The 20,654-nt window shown below is 38.6% G+C and overlaps 1 protein-coding gene across 9 annotated transcripts in view; it reads right to left on the bottom strand.

Moving 5' to 3' along the window:
* Nucleotides 1–549: 549 nt before the first annotated feature.
* The window catches only part of LOC135512532 (suppression of tumorigenicity 18 protein-like), a 63,197-nt gene continuing 43,092 nt past the window's right edge, over nt 550–20,654 (bottom strand). For 2 of the 9 annotated variants that reach the window (XM_064934655.1, XM_064934691.1), the window contains 17 exons: nt 18,700–19,500; nt 17,557–17,691; nt 14,485–14,575; nt 14,301–14,393; nt 13,230–13,516; nt 12,604–12,809; nt 10,546–10,794; nt 9,553–9,665; nt 8,818–8,880; nt 8,584–8,652; nt 8,186–8,248; nt 7,833–7,913; nt 5,132–5,356; nt 4,930–5,018; nt 4,632–4,735; nt 4,405–4,551; nt 550–2,851 (listed from right to left, as the gene is read on the bottom strand). In XM_064934655.1, the coding sequence (XP_064790727.1) occupies nt 2,711–2,851; nt 4,405–4,551; nt 4,632–4,735; nt 4,930–5,018; nt 5,132–5,356; nt 7,833–7,913; nt 8,186–8,248; nt 8,584–8,652; nt 8,818–8,880; nt 9,553–9,665; nt 10,546–10,794; nt 12,604–12,809; nt 13,230–13,516; nt 14,301–14,393; nt 14,485–14,575; nt 17,557–17,691; nt 18,700–19,500 (2,957 nt within the window). In that variant the 3' untranslated portion in view covers nt 550–2,710. Of the gene's footprint in view, nt 2,852–4,404; nt 4,552–4,631; nt 4,736–4,929; nt 5,019–5,131; nt 5,357–7,410; nt 7,535–7,832; nt 7,914–8,185; nt 8,249–8,583; nt 8,653–8,817; nt 8,881–9,552; nt 9,666–10,545; nt 10,795–12,603; nt 12,810–13,229; nt 13,517–14,300; nt 14,394–14,484; nt 14,576–17,556; nt 17,692–18,699; nt 19,501–20,654 lie in introns of those variants that run through there. The other 7 variants (XM_064934662.1, XM_064934672.1, XM_064934681.1 and 4 more) reach the window with 7 other exon arrangements.

Below are 20,654 nucleotides of genomic sequence, written 5' to 3'. Positions count from 1 at the left end.
GGTAAAATAAAAAAAAGTAGTCTTGCTGCTTGGCAAGGCCTGCTGCTCACTCTAATCTAACTTCATTGTGAATAAACATAACACACTGTATTATGCACAAACAATTCTATGAGGATTGTCAATTGATTGAATTTCAATGAGTATACTCCTTTGTCCGCAACAAGATGGTCAACAATGTGCAAAGAATAGGCCTATTTAACCGTATTACACAGATGGTCTACTTTCTCATCTGAGATGTATTTGTCTTATTGATATCCGCCACCAGGTGGCAGACTTGTTATACTCGTATCAATCTCATGAAGCAACAATGAGTATGGGGATGAAAAGGAGGCACCAATATGGAAATTCTGGGTTAACCAATATTGAGCCATCCAATATTTTCTTTTCCATTTCCAGTAGATAATTACTGCCCAAGGAGCAGTTGTTAAATCTCATTCAAATATATTTTGAAAGATTATATAATACAGTGTGAAGTAGACTTCAATCAAAGAAGAGTATTTGTGCTGTAAGGCATTGCCAACATACTACTTTACATCTGAGAATCACACAACCATTTAAAAAGTTTTATTTCTACCATACACAAACTGTACAGCACAGCGCATATCTGCTTATGAAATAGTAAAAGTAATAGGAACTTTCGATTTACAAACTACTTGAACTGAAAAAACAACATTTGAAAGAAAATGTCCAATACAGTTTCATCATACTAATATCATTCCACAAAAATCCAGTTCACATTACAAAACATCAAATACTAAACAGAGAAAAATAAATATTCTTCACAAAACTTCCTGAGCAAACAATGTGTGGTATGTTAATTAAATATTATGAATGATAAATTAACACAATTATTAAGTTAAACAAACCGTCAATGATTACATTTTTAAAGATTACAATTCTTTAGAATGAGTTGAGTATTTGGATAAAATAAAGTATTTTCCTCAACAAGTGTCCTAAATTTGGCTTTGTTTTGCAGATATGCACTTCCTCCTCAGGAAATGTGTAGCAGGCCAAGTCAAACTCAATTTATTGTAACTTGATAAGACTATCCACCCATGCAAACGTCAAAATAATAACATTTTCCTGTGACATCAAGAGCAATGCTTACAAACAAAGAAAGCTTCATCTTTTCCTGGAACCCCAGGGCAATAGAACTAATCTGAAATACAAAATAAAAAAGTGCAACTGATTCACAACTCAATTTAAAAATAAATAATAAACAATTGAAAATAAACAGTTAAGAACTAACAATATCATTGTTTGTTTGTCTCTTTTTGCTTCATAATAGTGATGAACTGAACATTTATATTGACAGTTGTCCATTATTGACAATATGGCCTTGATTTACCAAGGTGCAAACGCTTATTGAATCTGGCCCTAAAGAACCTGCAGTGATATTTACGCCACCAAGAGCTTTGGGGGGATATTTTAAAATTGATGTGACATACATAAACTGAAATGCCACTGACCACCATTAAGTATATATTAGCTAACATTTTATGTATGTAAGGATGTCAGAATAGCTTAAACCAGAGTAAATGTTTGTATGGTGGTGTTACATTTCTTCGAGCAACTTCTGCTTTCCCACGCTGAAGAGATGTAACAAGTAGAAAAGCACTAACACTTCCTACCCTGTGAAACTTCAAGACCTGACTTTGAGATTACAGCTACAGTACCGAGACGATGCTTAAAGATTTGAAATGGCATATAAACATTAAGAACATTTTCTCCTTTGAAAAGTGTACTGTACAATAAATTAGACACCAGCCACATAACTGTCCTACCACAAAACAGAGTACCGTATATTTTATGTATTCATTTACATGTAGGCACATATATGCACACACAGCATGTGCACAGAAGGCAGTTTAATATCTATATCATTTAAGAAAAAAGTTGGTGGATTTTTCCATTTTCTTAGTGCTGTCAGTTGCTCTATTCGAGCGACACACTCAAGTTGAATCTGACATTCATTTCATTGAATGAAATAAAATAATGTTGCATTTTGCGAACAGCTGAAAGCAATTCCCCTAATTGCAGTCAACTTAACATATTGTTGAATTAAGAGATGTACACTAACATTGCATTTTAGATCATACCATACATTCAGTGTTGAATATTAAATAGAAAGCAAAAGCAACAATTAAAAAACATGTTGATTCTGGATTATTCTGGTAGAGTTCTCCACCTTCATGGGAGATACAAATGATTGTATTATGACTTGATCTGATATATAAATAAACCACCACTAGATGACGAAAGAGAGCTATGGTTGAAACTGGAACGTGCTTCAATGTCATTTACAATGTGCAGAATTAGTCAAAAGATTAAATATTTAGCATTTTACAATGATAGAAATAAATACAAATGTGTGGAAATAAATACATTGATGAATAAGGATTATAAATAATAATAATATAAAAAAGACAAAAAATAAATAGATTTAAATCAAGCAAACCATTCAAAAGAATTAAGTGCAAGGGGGGTAGAAATCTCACCAGAAGAAACATGTCAAGTGAATACAGAAGCGTTAAAAAACAATACAAATGATTTTTGGCTGGTAATTGTCTCAGTACAATGTATTCAACGGTGAAATGTTGACCCATTTCCCAAAGCCTTGTCTTATACATGCAACTAAGCCAGCACTGCACACAGCCATCCAGTGCCATTATCCCAACTCAAAGATACCTCCTCTTGATGGCTCGACAGCTTAAACGTGGATTCCCTTCATAGCCTGTTTGATATTATCCAAGAGAGCCTTACACTCGGGAGAGTAGTCATGCTCAGAGCTGTTGTACATATCTGTTAATGTGTTTACATAGGCTTCGAAATTATGCTCGCTGATGGGCCCCTGAAACACAAACATTTTCAAATATTAGTTCACAAACTGAAGCTTATACTGACAATAATAATTTAATGTCACTATAGATATAGACAGTCCAATCTAGAATTATTGCCACTCTTGATAAAGATTAGCAAAAAATACTGTGTAAAATAATACAATACTGAGCTATATTCTCAAAAACATTCAAAAATGATATTATTTTAGACTTACATAATTGCTCAGATAAAGAGATGTTGTTTAAAATGTCATTTGTTTTTCTCAAAAAGATAGGGGTCAACATGTCTGGCATCCCTGTTATCAATACCTCACCTTGCAGGCAGAATGGCACTGAGCCGTTCCTAAAATGTTTGAAGAAATTGAAGGACACATTTGGAAGGATCTTAGACCATTCCTCCACACTCCAGGCATTTACATTGTAGGATGACATGAAAATAGAGCTCTTTGGCCCAGTACACCAGTGGTGGGTTTGGCATAGAAATAGATATACATTAGCAGAAAATACCCCCAAACATATTGTAAAATATGGTGGTGAATCTTTGATGTTATGGGGCTTTCCACTGGTCCTGGGGCCCTTGTTAAGGTCAACGGCATAATCAACTTTACCCAGTTCCAGGGCTGTGTCCAAATACCTATACTTACGTCCTAAATAGTAGCCATTTTGGGTATGCGAAAATAGGCAGTTTTATAGTGTGTGACATTTTGATGTTGTATGCTTTAAATGCCAGGATGTCATACTCATTTGGGTTTCTCATCTAGAATTCACTGCACACTATTGAGGAAGACAATCATCTTTTCACAGCTGAAAACAGCTGATAATCAGAATAGGGGACACACTTTACAAAAATGATGGAATGGTAGGGAACAAGGGCGAATGGGCATTAGATGACGCCTTATCAATATGAATGAGTATTATGTTGATATTTGTTGCTTACAGCATACCTTTTTACTAGGCAGTACGTTCTAAATAGTATGTAGTATGATTAGTACACAGTATGTCGTTTATGTAACTAGTAGGCAAGCCAGATTTCAGACACAGCCCAGGAAATTTTAGCCAAAAACCAGGTTGCCTCTGCCAGGAGGCTGAATCTTGGCTGCAAGTGGATCTTCCAGCAAGACAATAACTACAAGCACACATCAAAATCCACAAAGAAATTGTTACTTGACCACAAAATCAACATTTTAAAATGGCCACCTCAGTGTCCGGACTTGAACCCCATTAAAAACCTGTGGTTTGAATTTGAGGGCAGTCCATAAGAGCAGAAGACTGATATCAAGGATCTGGAAAGATGTGGATGAATGGTCTAAACTCTCTCCAAATCTGTTCTCCAATCTCAAAACATTTTAGAAAAAGTCTCAGTGCCATTATCCTAGCACGGTGAGGCATTTAAAGGTATTGAAAACAGGAGTGCCAATAATTTTGACCCCTATCTTTCTGAGAAAATAAATTATTACCTGTTAAATAAAATAATTTTATTAGCATACAATATAGCTCAGTATTTGTATTTATTTGATAAAAGCTGCATGTGCACGTGAAGAGGTTCGTATGAGGCCCACTGTACCATTTGAGGCAGTTGGATGTCTGTGAGACTGTTGATGAGAGCTTGGCTGAGGCGAGCTAACTCCTTCAGAAGGCTGTCGTTGTGCTGTTCAATCATCTTGTTCTCCTCCTCAATTGTCTTCAGGTTACATTCCATCGATGAAATCTGCTTTCAGGGGAGAGGGAAACTTATCAACCTGAACCGGGCATGAATCCTTTAAAAAATATATCACAGTTGTGGATAGTTACTTGGGTCTGCAGTTGCATCATGTCAGCTTCTATTTTCAGGTTGGATTCATTCAGTTCTTTGATTTCATGATCCAAGTGTTGCACGTCATTGTTGTTGTCGACTCCTGTTTGAAAATAGGAAATACTCGCATGAAAATCAAGCTAAACCTGCTGCTTCAGTGAACTAGCAGGGGGACTAAACATACTTTGATGGTACTGAGATGAAATTTCCATAACATACATTATCCTGCCAAAGCATACATGTACAGTCCACCAGCACAAACAGAACATGTTTGTAAACCATATATTAATGCCTTACCACTGCTGGCTTGAAGTTTAATAGTCATCATCTCCTCTCCTGTCATCTTCTTCTTAATACTCTGAGCATTAAGAGGGCATCCAGACAAACTATTTACAAATAAAATGAAAAAGTAATGAGAAACTTCACTTACAAACTTTAAAATAAACTTGTTTCATTAGTATTGTATGGGACACAGTGAATGGAGTGAATGCAGGCTAACCTTCTATGGGTGACAAACACGTTATTGGCGTGTCCAAGGCCATTGCAACCAGGCAGGGGACAGTGGGGCAGTTCCTGTTTGCAGGCCTTATTCCAGGGGAAGGGGAGGCCATTGATGGATGACTCTTTATGCCTCTTGGCAGCAAGGGGGCAGCTCCCTGCACTGCGGTGAGATGTGTACTTCCCTGATGTGTGGCCCTGGCCATCACAACCCATCACTGGACACCTAGCAGGGAGACAAACAAGGGGTTCGTTAAGGAGGGTGATACATTTCTATCTGAACGTTTTGTAATGTATCGTATAGAACAGATATGCTTATATCAGGTCTATTCATTCTATTTCAGCAACATTCAGAAGGTTTAACATGACTGAATACACCCCAGGAGTCAGGTTTATTACTACCTGGTGTCCCCTTGTACTGCTACTGTAGTGGAGGGAGTCATGTTGTAACACAGACTGTTGACAATGTTCTGAGTGCCCCTGTGAGAGATGCCTATTCTCATTCAGATGAGGCAGAGGAGAAAGATTGTCACCAGTAAGCTGTTTTTTCCTCAGAAAAGTTTTGCAGTTGAAACCATTTGATATGACAGAGGTAGTAAATACCGTATGATCTGAGATATGTCAATATATCGCTGTTCACAGTTTCGGTACAATGGAAATGTAAGTAGATCAAAATGCTGTCGAACTGAGTTGAGACGACTTTACTTAACCTCTTAAACCATACATAATAACTGCATATATACTCAAACAAATCATTTTCACAGTTCATAAACATCCCTCACTTACTAGACCGGAAGATTTGTCAAACCATTATGTTGATTAATCCAGTAAAATGCTGATTAAAAATGTAGTCAACAAACCTGACAACAGGCTCAAATATTCGTAGCAACCAAGTTGTTAATCCACAAAAACGTAGGAATAATTTACACATTCAGATTGAAATAAACTACATAAACAAAACATCTTGTTGAATATTATTAAGAGTTAGAAGGGTAATTACATTTCCCAGGTCAGTAATGGAGTGACATGAATTACACATACTTGTCATGTAGGGTTTCCGACCCCTTCCCTTATTGGTAAAGGTGAAAGGAAGTCTGAGATGGTACATAGAACTAGTGTACAAACAGAACAGAGTGCTACTGTAACAAAGATTGTTGCACTCTGTTGTTCAGTAGAGCACCAGTAGCACTTAGAGGACAAAACAACCCCGACCACATTCATCCATACACTACAGGTATATGTAGACTCCTAGGGAAAAATGCTATTTAGAACCTAAAAGGGTTCTTTGGCTGTCCCCATAGGAGGACCCTTTGAAGAACCATTTTTTTGTTCCAGGAAGAGCCCCTTTGGTTCCAAGAAGAACCCTTTTGAGTTTCATGTAGAACCCATTCAACAGATGGTTCAACATGGAACCCAAAATTACACCTGGAACCACAAAGGTTTATCCTTTGGGGACAGCTGAAAACCCTTTTGGAACCCTTTTTCTAAGAGTATAAGGCATCGGGACAATGGAATAATGCCATATGGCCTACAATTTACAATCATCTACTAACCTTACAGATGCACTACATGTAGGTTCTCTCACCCACCCTCTTGTGCATGAGATATATTCCAGTCTAACTCCTAACGTTTTGGCCCGGCATTAGTATCTCAAAAGAAGGGTAAATCTGTCCAGATGTAGAAGTAAACAAGGTCTCATACATCTGAGCTTGGATTTAAGCAGTAATCAAGTACATCATTTCCCCCCCAATAATACTTTTTTACCAGTGGTGGAAAAAGTACCAAATGTCATACTTGAGTAAAAGTATAGATACCTTAATAGAAAGTTACTCAAGTAAAAGTGAAAGTCAGACATTAAAATACTACTTGAGTAAAAGTATTTGGTTTTAAATATACTTAAGTCTCAAAAGTACATGTAATTGCTAAAATATACTTAAGTATAAAAAGTAAAAGTATAAATCATTTAATATCCTTATATTAAGCAAAGCAGACGGCAGCATTTTCTTGTTTTTAAGATGTATGAATAGCCAGTGTACACTCCAACATTATTTACAAAAGATGCATGTGTTTATTAAGTCCGCCAGTCCAGGGGCAGTAGGGATAACCACGTGTTCTCTTGACAAGTGCTTGAATTTGACAGTTTTCCTGTCTTGCTAAACATTCAAAATGTAACGGGTACTTTTGGTTGTCGGAGAAAATGTATGGAGTAAAAAGTACATTGTTTTCTTTCGTCAGGTAAAAGTTAAAGTAGTCAAAAATATAAATAGTAAAGTACAGATACCCAAAAAAACTACTGAGGTAGTACTTTAATATTTTTACTTAAGTATTTTACATAACTGCTTTTTACAGAGACAACTGCATCTAGAATAATTAAGCTTTGATCACATCCCATAGTATGGTGGACCTTAAATAAACAATACAAGAACACAATGCACACAAGAGCATGATAAGCCAGATGTTCTATTAAGACAACAAAAAATATTGCAACATTTGAAACATGTTAACTTTGTTAATCCTTGAAAGATAGTTTTCCTGTTCATAATTTACTAAAACTATTTCCTTTTTGTCTTTCTGGTATAATGACCTCTTTACAACACGATACAGTACTTTCATTCACATAGGCATGCATGCCAGCACTAGAATAGTTAACAAGAAAATTAAAAAACTAAAACAACAAATATGAAACAGAAATCATATCTTACTTTATTTCTTGGTCGTCTTTTTCATCTCTGTTTGGTGTGAGCTTCAAGCCTCCCTTTCTGGCACGTGGACATCCTGACAAACTACAAATGTTTAGAGACAATATGGTTTAACAATAATGAACACTACTTTAGGGCTAAAATAAAACAAACTCTTTCATCAGTGATAAGATGATGTTCTCACATAGCCTGTCATTGGAAACAACATGAAGCAACAACAAGACTCAATCAGTTAAATCGCAGTTTATTAATTGTCTAAAATGTATAAACTAATCAAAAATAAATACCTAGACAATGAGATTCAAACACATCCCTATTCATCTACTCAGTAATTTGTGTGATCCAGTCTAGACTACCTTCTGTGTGAAGAATAATTCCCTGTCACATGTCCAGATCCATCACAACTAGGTGTTGGGCACCTGCAGGCGGAGAGACCGACAGAACAGGCAAAGCTCAGTGCCACGTTGTCTGGGACAATGATATCATATTTAAATGCATGAATTTAAACAAATAAACGTATGAGGTCAGTAGATACCCAGTACATCGCATAATGTATATGTATGCAGCCTGATCACATGAATTGGAGAAAAGTCCATATTCACTATAGTCAATGTACGACTAAAACGACATGAGACCAGGTGGAATGTATAATGCAAACAAATAAAACAGCACAAAGTTGAATCAGTGAACCCACACAGGTGAATGACATGTCTATAAACAGTGGTAAGATGATGACTGACAGGACAACACGTACTTTAGTTCCTGAGAGTTGGCTGCCATCAGTGATTTGAGAGTCTTGTCAGCCAGGGGACACCCTGATACACTACAGACAGAGGATCCACACCAGAGTTATCACAATGCTATTTGAAAAAAAAAAATCCCTTTCATTTTCAGCAGCATATAATACCGATCAATATGAAACAGTCAACATAGTTCCTCTGAACCAGGCCGTACAGTATTTACTAGCTGGTGTTAAGTGTCTAATTACCTTCGATGTGATGCATAATTTCCTGTAACATGGCCACTACCGTCACAGCCAGGGGTAGGACAGCTGCAGAGAACACAACACTTAGTTAGACCATACTCTACAATACATGGACTTCTGATACAGTGTATTAACCTTTTTAACATGACGTTGAATTGCATTAGTGGAAGCGGAAGTTAGTACAGAAGGAAATTTAGTAATTTCAATGTTTATTTTCAATGTTTATTTGGTGTGGCAAAAGTTGTTCGTAAATCCCTTGGCCGATCTAATGGTTTTCTGTAAACTACTCAATCATACCTTACCATAGAGTGGATACTAATTCCATAGAACATGCAGTCTAACTACAAAGTCAAGAGTGGTAAGCTCATTTTGAGGACATACGGACATGTAAAAACTCACTTTTAACAAGATACATTCTTCACATGAACCTGCAGACATACCAGTCACAACAACATGTAATATATAATAGGTAACAATATAAGAGCTAATAACAGGAAAGATTGTGTCCAGCGCATCTCACTGGGCGTGTATTCATTCACCCCAATTATAATGCCCTATTTAAACAGGTCTGGTTTGGGAATTACACTTTTGTTATTAATACTGACCATCTGTCAGCTGACCTTTTTAGAGGGAAATGCACATGATACACAGAAGACTGAGCAAAGAAGCAGCAAGATGTCAATTTCTCCCTTCCCTGGACCTCCAGAATGAGCAGACCCAACGTTAAACATGATATACCTCATCAGCTCTTTCTTAGAGTCTCTTAAGAGCATATCGGTCTTGGGGCTGAACATGCTTGCGTCTCCAGAGTAGCCCTGGTCCTCCAGAGAAGCGTCATCAAAATCTTCCTGCTGAGACATAGGTACGTTTGAAATGGAACTTTCTCACTATATAGTGAACTACTTTTTAACAGAACCCTATGGGCCCTGGTTAAAAGTAGTGCATTACATAGGGAATAGGGTGCCATTACTGATGCAGTCTTAATAATAGTATCCTTAAAAATAATAATAGTGTCCTTAAAAATCTCCTTAACCCCATTACTTCTTGTGTCAGTCTTAAGTCTTGAACATGATATAAAAGTGAATTATCAATGAAAACACCCCACTTAAAAAAACTCTTAAAACACAAGCATAGGAGTTGGGGGGTAAGTCTGAGTGATTACGCTTAAGAATACTTACAGTAAACCATACATCCATTTAAAGTTGGATAATCCACATGGATGTTATTTATATGGATATGTAATGTAAAACATTTGGATTTACTTTCTCAAAGATTCTGTGTTCAGCACCAGATGTTGTCTGTCAGTGAATTATTTACAGGACAAATGTCAACAACAACCAGGAATACCAGCTATGAAGTACATGCTCTTTAACATGAGATTTATTAGGAACATACACTGTGTTCACAATTATCTATCATTATATATTATATTGTATGCCCATATCACCCTTATAGATCAGGGACCTGTTGGTATGTTAATGTCGTTCTGCCCCTGAACAGGCAGTTAACCCACTGTTCCTAGGCCGTCATTGAAAATAAGAATTTGTTCTTAACTGACTTGCCTGGTTAAATAAAGGTAAAAAAAAAAAAATCATATGTTTATCAATTAGCTATATTTTCTCTTCTTCAACAAATTTAACAAAACAAGCTTTCTTCTTCTGTTTCATAGGTACCTTATACAGTATTTCCTGTGTATTTAAAAGGAGGAACAGCAAAGTTGTAATTTTTTACCTCTCTGTCGTGCATTATTTGTTGCTGTGCTTTGCTGAAGTTGAGAGGGGTGTCCCAGGTGTCTCTCTCGCACAGGGCCTGGTAGAAGGCAGGGCTGATGTGCACACTTCCGGCCTGCTTGGACAGAGTGGACTCAGGAGGGGACTGGGTAGCGTCTCCCAAAGGCACCTGTGGTGGGGCTTTCATCTCCCGACCCTTCTTCATACTCAGGTCCAGAGTGCCGTTCTCATCCACTTCTATGGGCATGTCCTAAAGGAGAATAAATTCACAAGGTAAACTCAGTTATAGTCATAAGGTTACAATGAAGTCCCTTTTATTAAATAGTCAACAGTTCACAAAAAAGGAGAGCCTGATGTCAGTCGGTATTGGAATGAGAAATGAGAGTTACTGTACTGAAATGAATACACCACTATGATAAGCCCTTTTAACCTAACGCAATACTTTAACGGTATACCTTCCTAAAAATAACAACGTGTATAATTCCTGTGAGAAATAACTTCAATTGCCCCTCAAATATACATTTACATGAAAATAAGACATGTCGTGATTATCTAACACCAGGGTAAAGTATGGTGTTAAGCCAGCATTAATTCTGTTGAGCAAAATAATAATCGCTCCTTGGTGTATAGTTTGTCAGTGACAGCTGTGTCATCGGTCTGGTTTCTAGGACACAATACCAAGATGGCAGCTGTGGGTGCTGGTTTTAGGTCATCACCATTAAAACAAAAATGAAAAGCTTAATGTAGCATAAGTTCTCTCATTGACAGATGTGTTACTCATTCTGTCAAACGCTATGTGCACTTGTGGCTTATTAGGTTTTATAGTATTAGAAGTTTTACCTCATTAAATGCTGAAATGTGGCCTACATCTGGCATATGTCCCAATATACCTATGTTCAATTATTTGTTTTATTTTTATTTTTCTACATAAGACAGCCTTTCAAATGAATGCATTTGAATGCATATAATTGTCATGGACATTGCATGTGTGGCTATCCATTTGAATGATGTGTGTGATGATGACGTTTGAATGATGCGTGTGATGGTGATGTGGGTAGACGTGTGCGGTAACATCTCTATCGCAGGAGAGATAGATGAGCATTCCACATTGAGTTGTGATGCTTTTCTTGCCTTTGCATTACTGGTAGCCTACAGAGGTACAGACACATAGGAGTTGCATGGCCCCATACGGAGTATGCTACATAAGTCTTCTGCAAAAGAGGACAGATGATTAACTTGTTAACACTGTTTTATTCATTCAGTGGGTTGGTACCTGGTACAAGGCCACATTATCAGCTCACCAAGCTGGGTCCTGTACTGTGTAGGTGTTGGAAACCTTGAATCATCTATCTATCCATCTATCTATCATTATTCTGACATTAATTACATACTGTAGAGAGGCCTTGTTTGGGTTTTCAGACATTCATCGTCATGCAGTTAAACTTAATGCATAGGAAGGCCATGTTTCAGTTCAGTTGAGAGGATCACAGTTTTCTGCCTAGTGGACAGGGTAGTTGGGGGTTTTCCCACTAGAGATTATATAGGATGTGCACAAAGGGGTCAAATTGTAAACTAAACTGGTGCACATTTAATAAAATCGGGGCGATTTTGATTTTGTGAGAATAAAATATTTCAGCTAATGAGTTCTTCAGCTGTTGTATAGGCCATCTGATTTTGGCAGAGCTTATCCTGGATAATATATTACTAAGCTAAATATCTTACGCCATCTGCAGCATGCAAGACACACTTTCATACAGTTATTCTTTTTCCCCCTCTCTCTCTTTGTCTATTACCATGAAAGTAGAAATTAAATGCATGACCACATGTTTTACAGGAACTACAGACTCTTACTGTAATTGTCATTTCTTCTTATGATGTGATTACACAAATGTTATTTTGTGTACATTAATGCTTTACGGAGGGGGACCTCTTTTATCACCGCCACCAGAGACAACGTTTCCTTTGTCAAAAACTGTACTTTTGATGTTTCACCCTTTTTATAAACAAATCAGAGTTGCTTTAAAATGCCCACATTAAATAATTGGTCTAATTTGACTACCTTTGTGGAGGACGCCAGGGGCCGACCCGAGATGGACTCCATGTTGCTTCGGTAGCGGGTGGAGAGGTTGAGGATGGCAGTGGTGGCAGTGGTGGCTTGGAGCCCCTCACCTCCAGGTTTGTAATGGCTGGGTGGGCTGTGGCGTTCAGGGCCTGGCGTGGGCAGGCGGTTGGCAGGGGCGCCCAGAAAGCCAGTGTACTTTAGAGCTGTTGGATAACAGAACTCAGATACAGAAACTTTCACAAAGATGTGGGAACACGTGATTATACCCCCTACATTATAACATACAGTATGGTACATGTCATCAGCACGTTAAGTTTTACACTGTGGTTGCAGTGGGATCAGTCTGTGCTTGAATAGAAAAGGTCTGTGTTGATAAAAAATATATATATATTAAACAAGCATGAATATCTTGTTTACAGGAACCTTGTAAGTGTGTTGCATACTCTTAGTTGGGTTGTTGTCTGATCATGTATTTACATAGTGTCCTACTGAGCTGCACATTTGTGGCAGAAGATGAGCAACGCTTGCACATTAAATCCCTTTAATGTGGCTTGACACGCTGTTATGGTACAGCCAATCTCCCTCCGCCCCCCTTTGAATCAAATCAAATGTGCGAAACTCACAGTCAGGGAAGTGTGAAGAAGAGATTTCTTGGTCCTGGTTGGGTGCCATCAGAGGTTGCTTGCCGAAGACCTGTGCATCAAAGCTGGCGTAATCAAAGCGGATCTTGCTGTACTTGTCCATGTCCTTGGTGAGGTTGGCTTGCAAGGCGGCGGTGACAGGATGGTGATGGGCGAACCTGTAGTTATACTGATTCAACTCCAACTTCTTCATGAGGGGGCCGAGAGGCCTGGTTGGAGAAGAATCCAAGAAGACGAGGTGTTGTTGGATTTGATGAGGAAAGTGGCTACTGTATGTGTCAAATAAAATGCATGTAAGGATCCAGGAAATTGACACATGCACACAAGTGGGCAGGAAAGTGGCTACAGTGTCAAATAAAATGCATAGGATATGATATTGACACATGAATGCACATTATGCATGGGCTGTGGAAGAGGTGGTGATGATTTTGGAAGTAATCTACATTATAGTGTGAATAATATCCATATGAGGTGGCTGTGAAGTAATGGACACAGTGTTGTTTGAATAATATCAATGTCCTCCTCCTGGATGTGGGATTTGATCTGTATTGTAGACGCACACACAGGCATGTTACCCAACTAATTCATTTTGTATGGGTTGGCAGTCTGCCTGTGATTTTTCTACAGGGAACAAAGAGTTGTGATGCTCTGTGTCCCTAATAGGGAGAATCTCATGGGACCTTAAACCATTGCTTAAGAACAAGTGATAGTGAGAAACCATGTCTGTGAAGTTTTGATAGGCTATGTATTGTAATTCCTTTTACAATACACTGAATAAATAAACTGGATACGATACTGTAAATGTTAACCAACATACCTCCTGATTTTATATGATATTGCAATTGACACACTTTGTTTTGTATCAAAGGGACTATGCTCTCTCCGAACTTCAATCAATTAGTTTCATAGTATAGCTTTCAATGTCTCAATGGTTTACTGTCATCATAATGTATGCGCACATACACATCGATAATTGTCAACAGTCAAAATGACAATATTGCAAAATGACAGCTATAACACATTATAACATACATTCTCCCCTCGTAATTTTACCTGGACAATCGTTCAGGTGCTTGTCTGCATTTGGGGCTCTCCTCTTGAGGTTTGGAGACTTTCACTGCAGCAGCAATGGGGCAACCTGAGAGACTGGGGGAGGAGGAGTAGGAGGAGATCAAACCCATTGAACCTGTCTATGTACAGTATGTCATGTTTAATGGGTTAGACCTGCAGGATGTACCTCCGGTGGGTGCTACGGTTGCTGTTTACATGGCCCCTTCCTGTGCACCCGGGAGTAGGACACTTGAGGACGTTTTCATGCATGGCCAGGACTGGAGACAGACAGGAGAGGGACAGTAGGTGAAACAGTAGGCTCAGTAGAAGGAGAGATTTACTATACAATCAGTGGTGACGAATATACTGTGTCAGTGGTGACGAATAAACTGCGTCAGTGGTGACGAATAAACTGCGTCTTTGGTGACTAATATACTGTGTCAGTGGTGATGAATAAACTGCGTCAGTGGTGACTAATATACTGCGTCAGTGGTGACGAATAAACTGCGTCAGTGGTGACTAATATACTGCGTCAGTGGTGACTAATATACTGCGTCAGTGGTGACGAATAAACTGCGTCAGTGGTGACTAATATACTGCGTCAGTGGTGACTAATATACTGCGTCAGTGGTGACGAATAAACTGCGTCAGTGGTGACTAATATACTGCGTCAGTGGTGACGAATAAACTGCGTCAGTGGTGACGAATAAACTGCGTCAGTGGTGACGAATAAACTGCGTAAGTGGTGACGAATAAACTGCGTCAGTGGTGACGAATAAACTGTGTCAGTGGTGACGAATAAACTGCGTCAGTGATGACGAATAAACTGCGTAAGTGGTGACGAATAAACTGCGTCAGTGGTGACTAATATACTGTGTCAGTGGTGACGAATAAACTGCGTCAGTGGTGACTAATATACTGCGTCAGTGGTGAGGAATAAACTGCGTCAGTGGTGACTAATATACTGCGTCAGTGGTGACTAATATACTGCGTCAGTGGTGACTAATATACTGTGTCAGTGGTGACTAATATACTGCGTCAGTGGTGACTAATAAACTGCGTCAGTGGTGACTAATATACTGCGTCAGTGGTGACGAATAAACTGCGTCAGTGGTGACGACTATACTGCGTCAGTGGTGACGAATAAACTGCGTCAGTGGTGACGAATATACTGCGTCAGTGGTGACTAATATACTGCGTCAGTGGTGACTAATATACTGCGTCAGTGGTGACTAATATACTGCGTCAGTGGTGATGAATAAACTGTGTCAGTGGTGACTAATATACTGCGTCAGTGGTGACGAATAAACTGCGTCAGTGGTGACTAATATACTGCGTCAGTAGTGAGGAATATACTGTGTCAGTGGTGACGAATAAACTGCGTCAGTAGTGACTAATATACTGTGTCAGTGGTGACGAATAAACTGCGTCAGTGGTGACGAATATACTGCGTCAGTGGTGACGAATAAACTGCGATGGTGAGTGAATATACTGTGTCAGTGGTGACGAATAAACTGCGTCTTTGGTGAGGAATATACTGTGTCAGTGGTGACGAATAAACTGCGTCAGTAGTGAGGAATATACTGTGTCAGTGGTGACGAATAAACTGCGTCAGTAGTGAGGAATATACTGCGTCAGTGGTGACTAATATACTGCGTCAGTAGTGAGGAATATACTGTGTCAGTGGTGACTAATATACTGTGTCAGTGGTGACGAATAAACTGCGTCAGTGGTGAGGAATAAACTGTGTCAGTGGTGACTAATATACTGTGTCAGTGGTGACGAATAAACTGCGTCAGTAGTGACTAATATACTGTGTCAGTGGTGACGAATAAACTGCGTCAGTAGTGAGGAATATACTGTGTCAGTGGTGAGGAATAAACTGCGTCAGTAGTGAGGAATATACTGTGTCAGTGGTGAGGAATAAACTGCGTCAGTAGTGAGGAATATACTGCGTCAGTAGTGAGGAATATACTGTGTCAGTGGTGAGGAATAAACTGCGTCAGTAGTGAGGAATATACTGCGTCAGTGGTGACCGAGTTCATGGGGGGATCAAGAGTTAACACAATAACAGAGCACAAAAAGACAATACTGGAAAATAATAATGTATCCAGAGTGATCAAGGTAAACTAAAGGCATACAGTCTGCTTGTTCATTTATAGATACATCAATTCTATTCACACGTTCTTTGTACTGACATCAGAGAAAAACCAAGAGCACAGATCCTTAGAAAAGTCATACAATTATGGACACAAGCATATCTAACTAACACTGTTCCCATTGTCAGTGCACTGTGTGTTGGTCGCATAATATAAATACCTTAGTAGCAATAAAAATAGAACAAAAAGCACTATGTCATCACGCACAGCCTTTTATCCACCATTTGATGGAAACATCTCTGGTGGGGAAAAGCTCATATGATTTCATGCAGATGTTTAAATATTCACATGAAAATCTGTGGCCAATTGGATGGAAACCTACCTAGAGTTGGAGTTCTACTCTGTGTCCTTGGGAACTTTTCTCTTCTGTACATATTTTCCAATTAGTTTGCAGGAGTTGTCTATTTATTTTTGAATACGGCATTAGCAACCACTTTGATTTGCAAACATTGCTTCTGGTCTAAGAGCACATGCTTTCATATTGAAAAAAGTTAATTACTTTTTCTGTTCCTTTTGTAACATTACTGTTTAATGTTGGATGCTTGTTATGTTACATTGAAATGACTAAACCACAGCCAATAAAAAACCTTTACAATATTCAGAAATTACAAGAAAACTGTAGGTGACAACAAGTCTCACTTCATTATTCTATAAATGTAGAATGAATGCCCCTCACTCAGTTTCTGGAACCACTTGATAACTTTGAAGGTTTTATTTAAACATCAGTAAAAAAGCATCACTTGCTATTCTATACATATGTAGGATCTTAATTTCACCTATATTGTCAGAGAAAAATAATCCTGCAGCAACATGATGTGAACATTTAGTCGATAATGTTGCTTGATCGGTGGTTAGGGCATTAGCTGTCCTAAAGTAGGCTACAGGGAAATTACAATTCTGTTAATCTATAATGTATGTACATCACGAAGCTCATCTCCATTTACAGCTGTGCAGGAAAGTTCTCAGCAAGAAAATAGTGATCAAATTAAGATCCTACACCTGTATGTACATGTAGATGTAAGTGAAGATACATTGGTTTTGTCCTGACATTCAAGAATACTTAATGTACATACATGTATGTGTATGTCTGAGTGACTTACTCTCTGGGGGGACTCTGACTTTGTGGGGACAGCCAGACAGACTCCTGTGGTGGGGGTACAGACCAGTGACATGGCCAGTGCCATCACAACCAGGGGTAGGACACCTTATATCCTTCTTATCTGGTCGTGGAGAGTCTGGGAGGAGGAAAATAACAGGAGTGCTTAGATTAATACATAGACAATCACATAAACATTCCATAACAATCTTATGACACCTTTAAGAGTGTTGCAGTATCATTCTTAACATGCTTTGTAACCTTCATTACCCACACAAGCAAAGAGTGCAACAAAGGTAATAGCTTTTGGTAAAATTCTAATGAACTTGAGTTTGATTTTTCATTAAACTTGTAAAGAGTTGCTTGCATGAATGTTCCTCGAAACTATTTTAAGTGAGATTCTGAGAAATGCTAGAATTAATCTGTATGTACATAGAAACAAATAGATTAAAGTACAGTATCATGCATAGAGCCAGACACTTTTTGCAAAATGCTTCTATATTAATCTGTCCTTTTAGTTAAGGCTTCCAGTTCAACACATGGCATTGACTTCTTAATGCCCATCCATCGAAAGATTACATTTGGGATTACACATTAGGCTGCAGTCATTTGAAGAATCAGTGGAAAACATGAGGGGTACTTTGGGCGGATTTAAGACTTATGGTCATGGTTAAATATCCAGTTGATTCCTATCAAAATCCAATATTCTGGGAAGTAGCAATTCCATCAGAAGATTTTGTTATTTTTTTTATTTTAGTCTGGTTATTTATTACTTCAATTGTTGCCAAAATGTGTTTCGTACTTAAGAGGATTTCCCCCGCTGAATATGATTCTTTATTATTTTGACATTTCGAAGCATCTCATCATTGAAATCACAAGTGGTCTAATTCATACTAGATAAACATGCATAATCATGTCTGCTGCATACTTATTTTATGCCCACTACTCTTCATTAGAATAAGTGCAATATTCACTGTATGTAGTTCTATTGTTCTCAGGTGGCCTTAATAGTACACATACAAAAACAAAGGATGGACTTAAAAGGGTCCTCACTGTCATTACGTTGATAAAAAGCTGTTATAAAATAAAACATCTAGAATCTTGAATTAACAAAGAAATAAGATATTTTCAAATGAAGTATTTGTACCTTTGCATCCATGATAGCCCACCCTGGTGTCCACATCCAGTAGCCGTTGGTGCCTCCTCTCATTGGTCATCTGCTCCAGTAGGAACCTGTCCATCTCCCTGTAGGCATTGTGGAGGACCTGCCTCTGCTCTGACTGCAATGCCATGGCCTGTTCCAGGAGACTCAGGTTCACCCTCCCTCTGTCCCAGTCTCTGTCTCCTCTGTCTCCTCTGTCCATCTCCAGGCTCAGGGGTCTCTCCATCTCCTGCAGGCCCAGAGCCCAGGCCTCCAGCCGAGGAGGCCTCTCCACCTCTGGCTCCCCCTCACTGTCCTCCTCACTGGGGGTTGATCGGTAGAGCCGCAGGGTCCCTGTCTGGAAGGGACCTGCTCTGCCCATGTTGTACCCACTAAGGACCGAGTCAGGATCATGGTCTCTCATGTGTAGGTAGTCGTTTCTCCCCAATAGGTATCTTTCTGCGGTGGTGGCTTTGGAGGGGCTGCTGATAGACCCATTGGAGCCATTCACCCTTGCAGAATGAGACAGGGACAGAGGCTCCCACTCGGCTTCCCAGCTGTCTCTGTATGGGCTTTTACGTGGCGACGATCTGCAAGTCATACTCATCCTGTCCTGACTTTGGTCTTCTTCCTCTTCTTCTTGGTTTAGTTCCGCCACTTCTTCGTCCTCCAGAGTTTCCGAGGCTGCAGCCTCCTGATGGGGAAAGTCAGTCACCACTTCAGACCATCCAAAGGAATCATGGGGTTTTGTTATTGCGTCCTGGCAGCCATTTCTCTTGGGCTTGTTAAGTGTTTCTGAGTATCCATCTTAGAAACAAAGTAAAAGCAAATGAGAACAAAAACTATGTTGTGATGTTTTTTTCAAGCTTGAGTCAATTGTTCATATTAAGGCCATGCTTTTCAGAGAACATTTGGTTAGGCAGAGAGTAACAATCTTGTATGTCCTCACTTCAGCTTAGTCATAATGTTTTGTAGAGACACTTTTTCCTATCTAGAAAACGCATGTCTTGTTGTTTGAAATGACTGTTAAGAGGATTGGCAAATACAATATGTAATGAAAATAGTAATAGTATGGACAGGACAGCAACTGCAAGATTTCCTGGCAATTCCTCAAGTACATCAGAGATAATACACAAGACACTTGTTTTGGCTAGCTGAACATGAAACCTAAAGATGAGGAACAAGATTGTCTTCCTCTTCTTTGAAATCTCTAATCAGAATACAACAACTTGATGTGGATTTAGACAGACCAGATAATGACAGAGATTTACATGGGTTGTGGCACTGAACATCAGTTTTAGGTAGTTGAGGTGTACGTCAAGCAGAGCTTTGTGATTTTAAAAGATATTAACTTGTCAATCACAAACAACTCATTTAAGAACTCATATACATATGTAAGCACAAGAACCAAGAAAGAGGAAAACATTTCAGTATTACATTTTTTACAAAAATCCTGATTTCCCTTGATTCTTTCTTTCTTTTTATTAATCTTTTTCAATAGGTCATTATACTGAGTGCACCTGAGAATGAATTTTTACATTGATTCTTTACTAAAAGCTTTTAAAATAAAGCTTTTCTGCTTTTTATCAGTGGACATTTTTATGGACATATCAAAATGTTAACTATATCCCAGGACTGCGTGTAATGGTCAAATATATTTGACATGACATTTGAATTTCTGGTTTCAAGCATTGTTCAGTTTAAGTGAAACAAACAGAAAAGCTAGGCTCTTAGATCTCCAAAATGTATGTTAAATGACTCTTAATATAGTGACACCGCTGATTATATTAATATTAAGTCATGGTCAATGATTAACAATAGAGCGCTATCATCTGGATTGATTCACTAAAATATCTTTTGATCCCCCAAATCATTGAAACTTATTTTCAGTGCTAAAGCTCTTTAGTGAGGACATAAGAGTTGTTACTCTATAAATCACAAGTCATCTGTACAGTACGTCA

Source organism: Oncorhynchus masou, chromosome 3 (genome assembly GCF_036934945.1).
Source record: "Oncorhynchus masou masou isolate Uvic2021 chromosome 3, UVic_Omas_1.1, whole genome shotgun sequence".
Taxonomy (NCBI): domain Eukaryota; kingdom Metazoa; phylum Chordata; class Actinopteri; order Salmoniformes; family Salmonidae; genus Oncorhynchus; species Oncorhynchus masou.
Note: the sequence above shows the minus strand (reverse complement) of the source record. Positions and strands in the feature narration are given on the sequence as shown.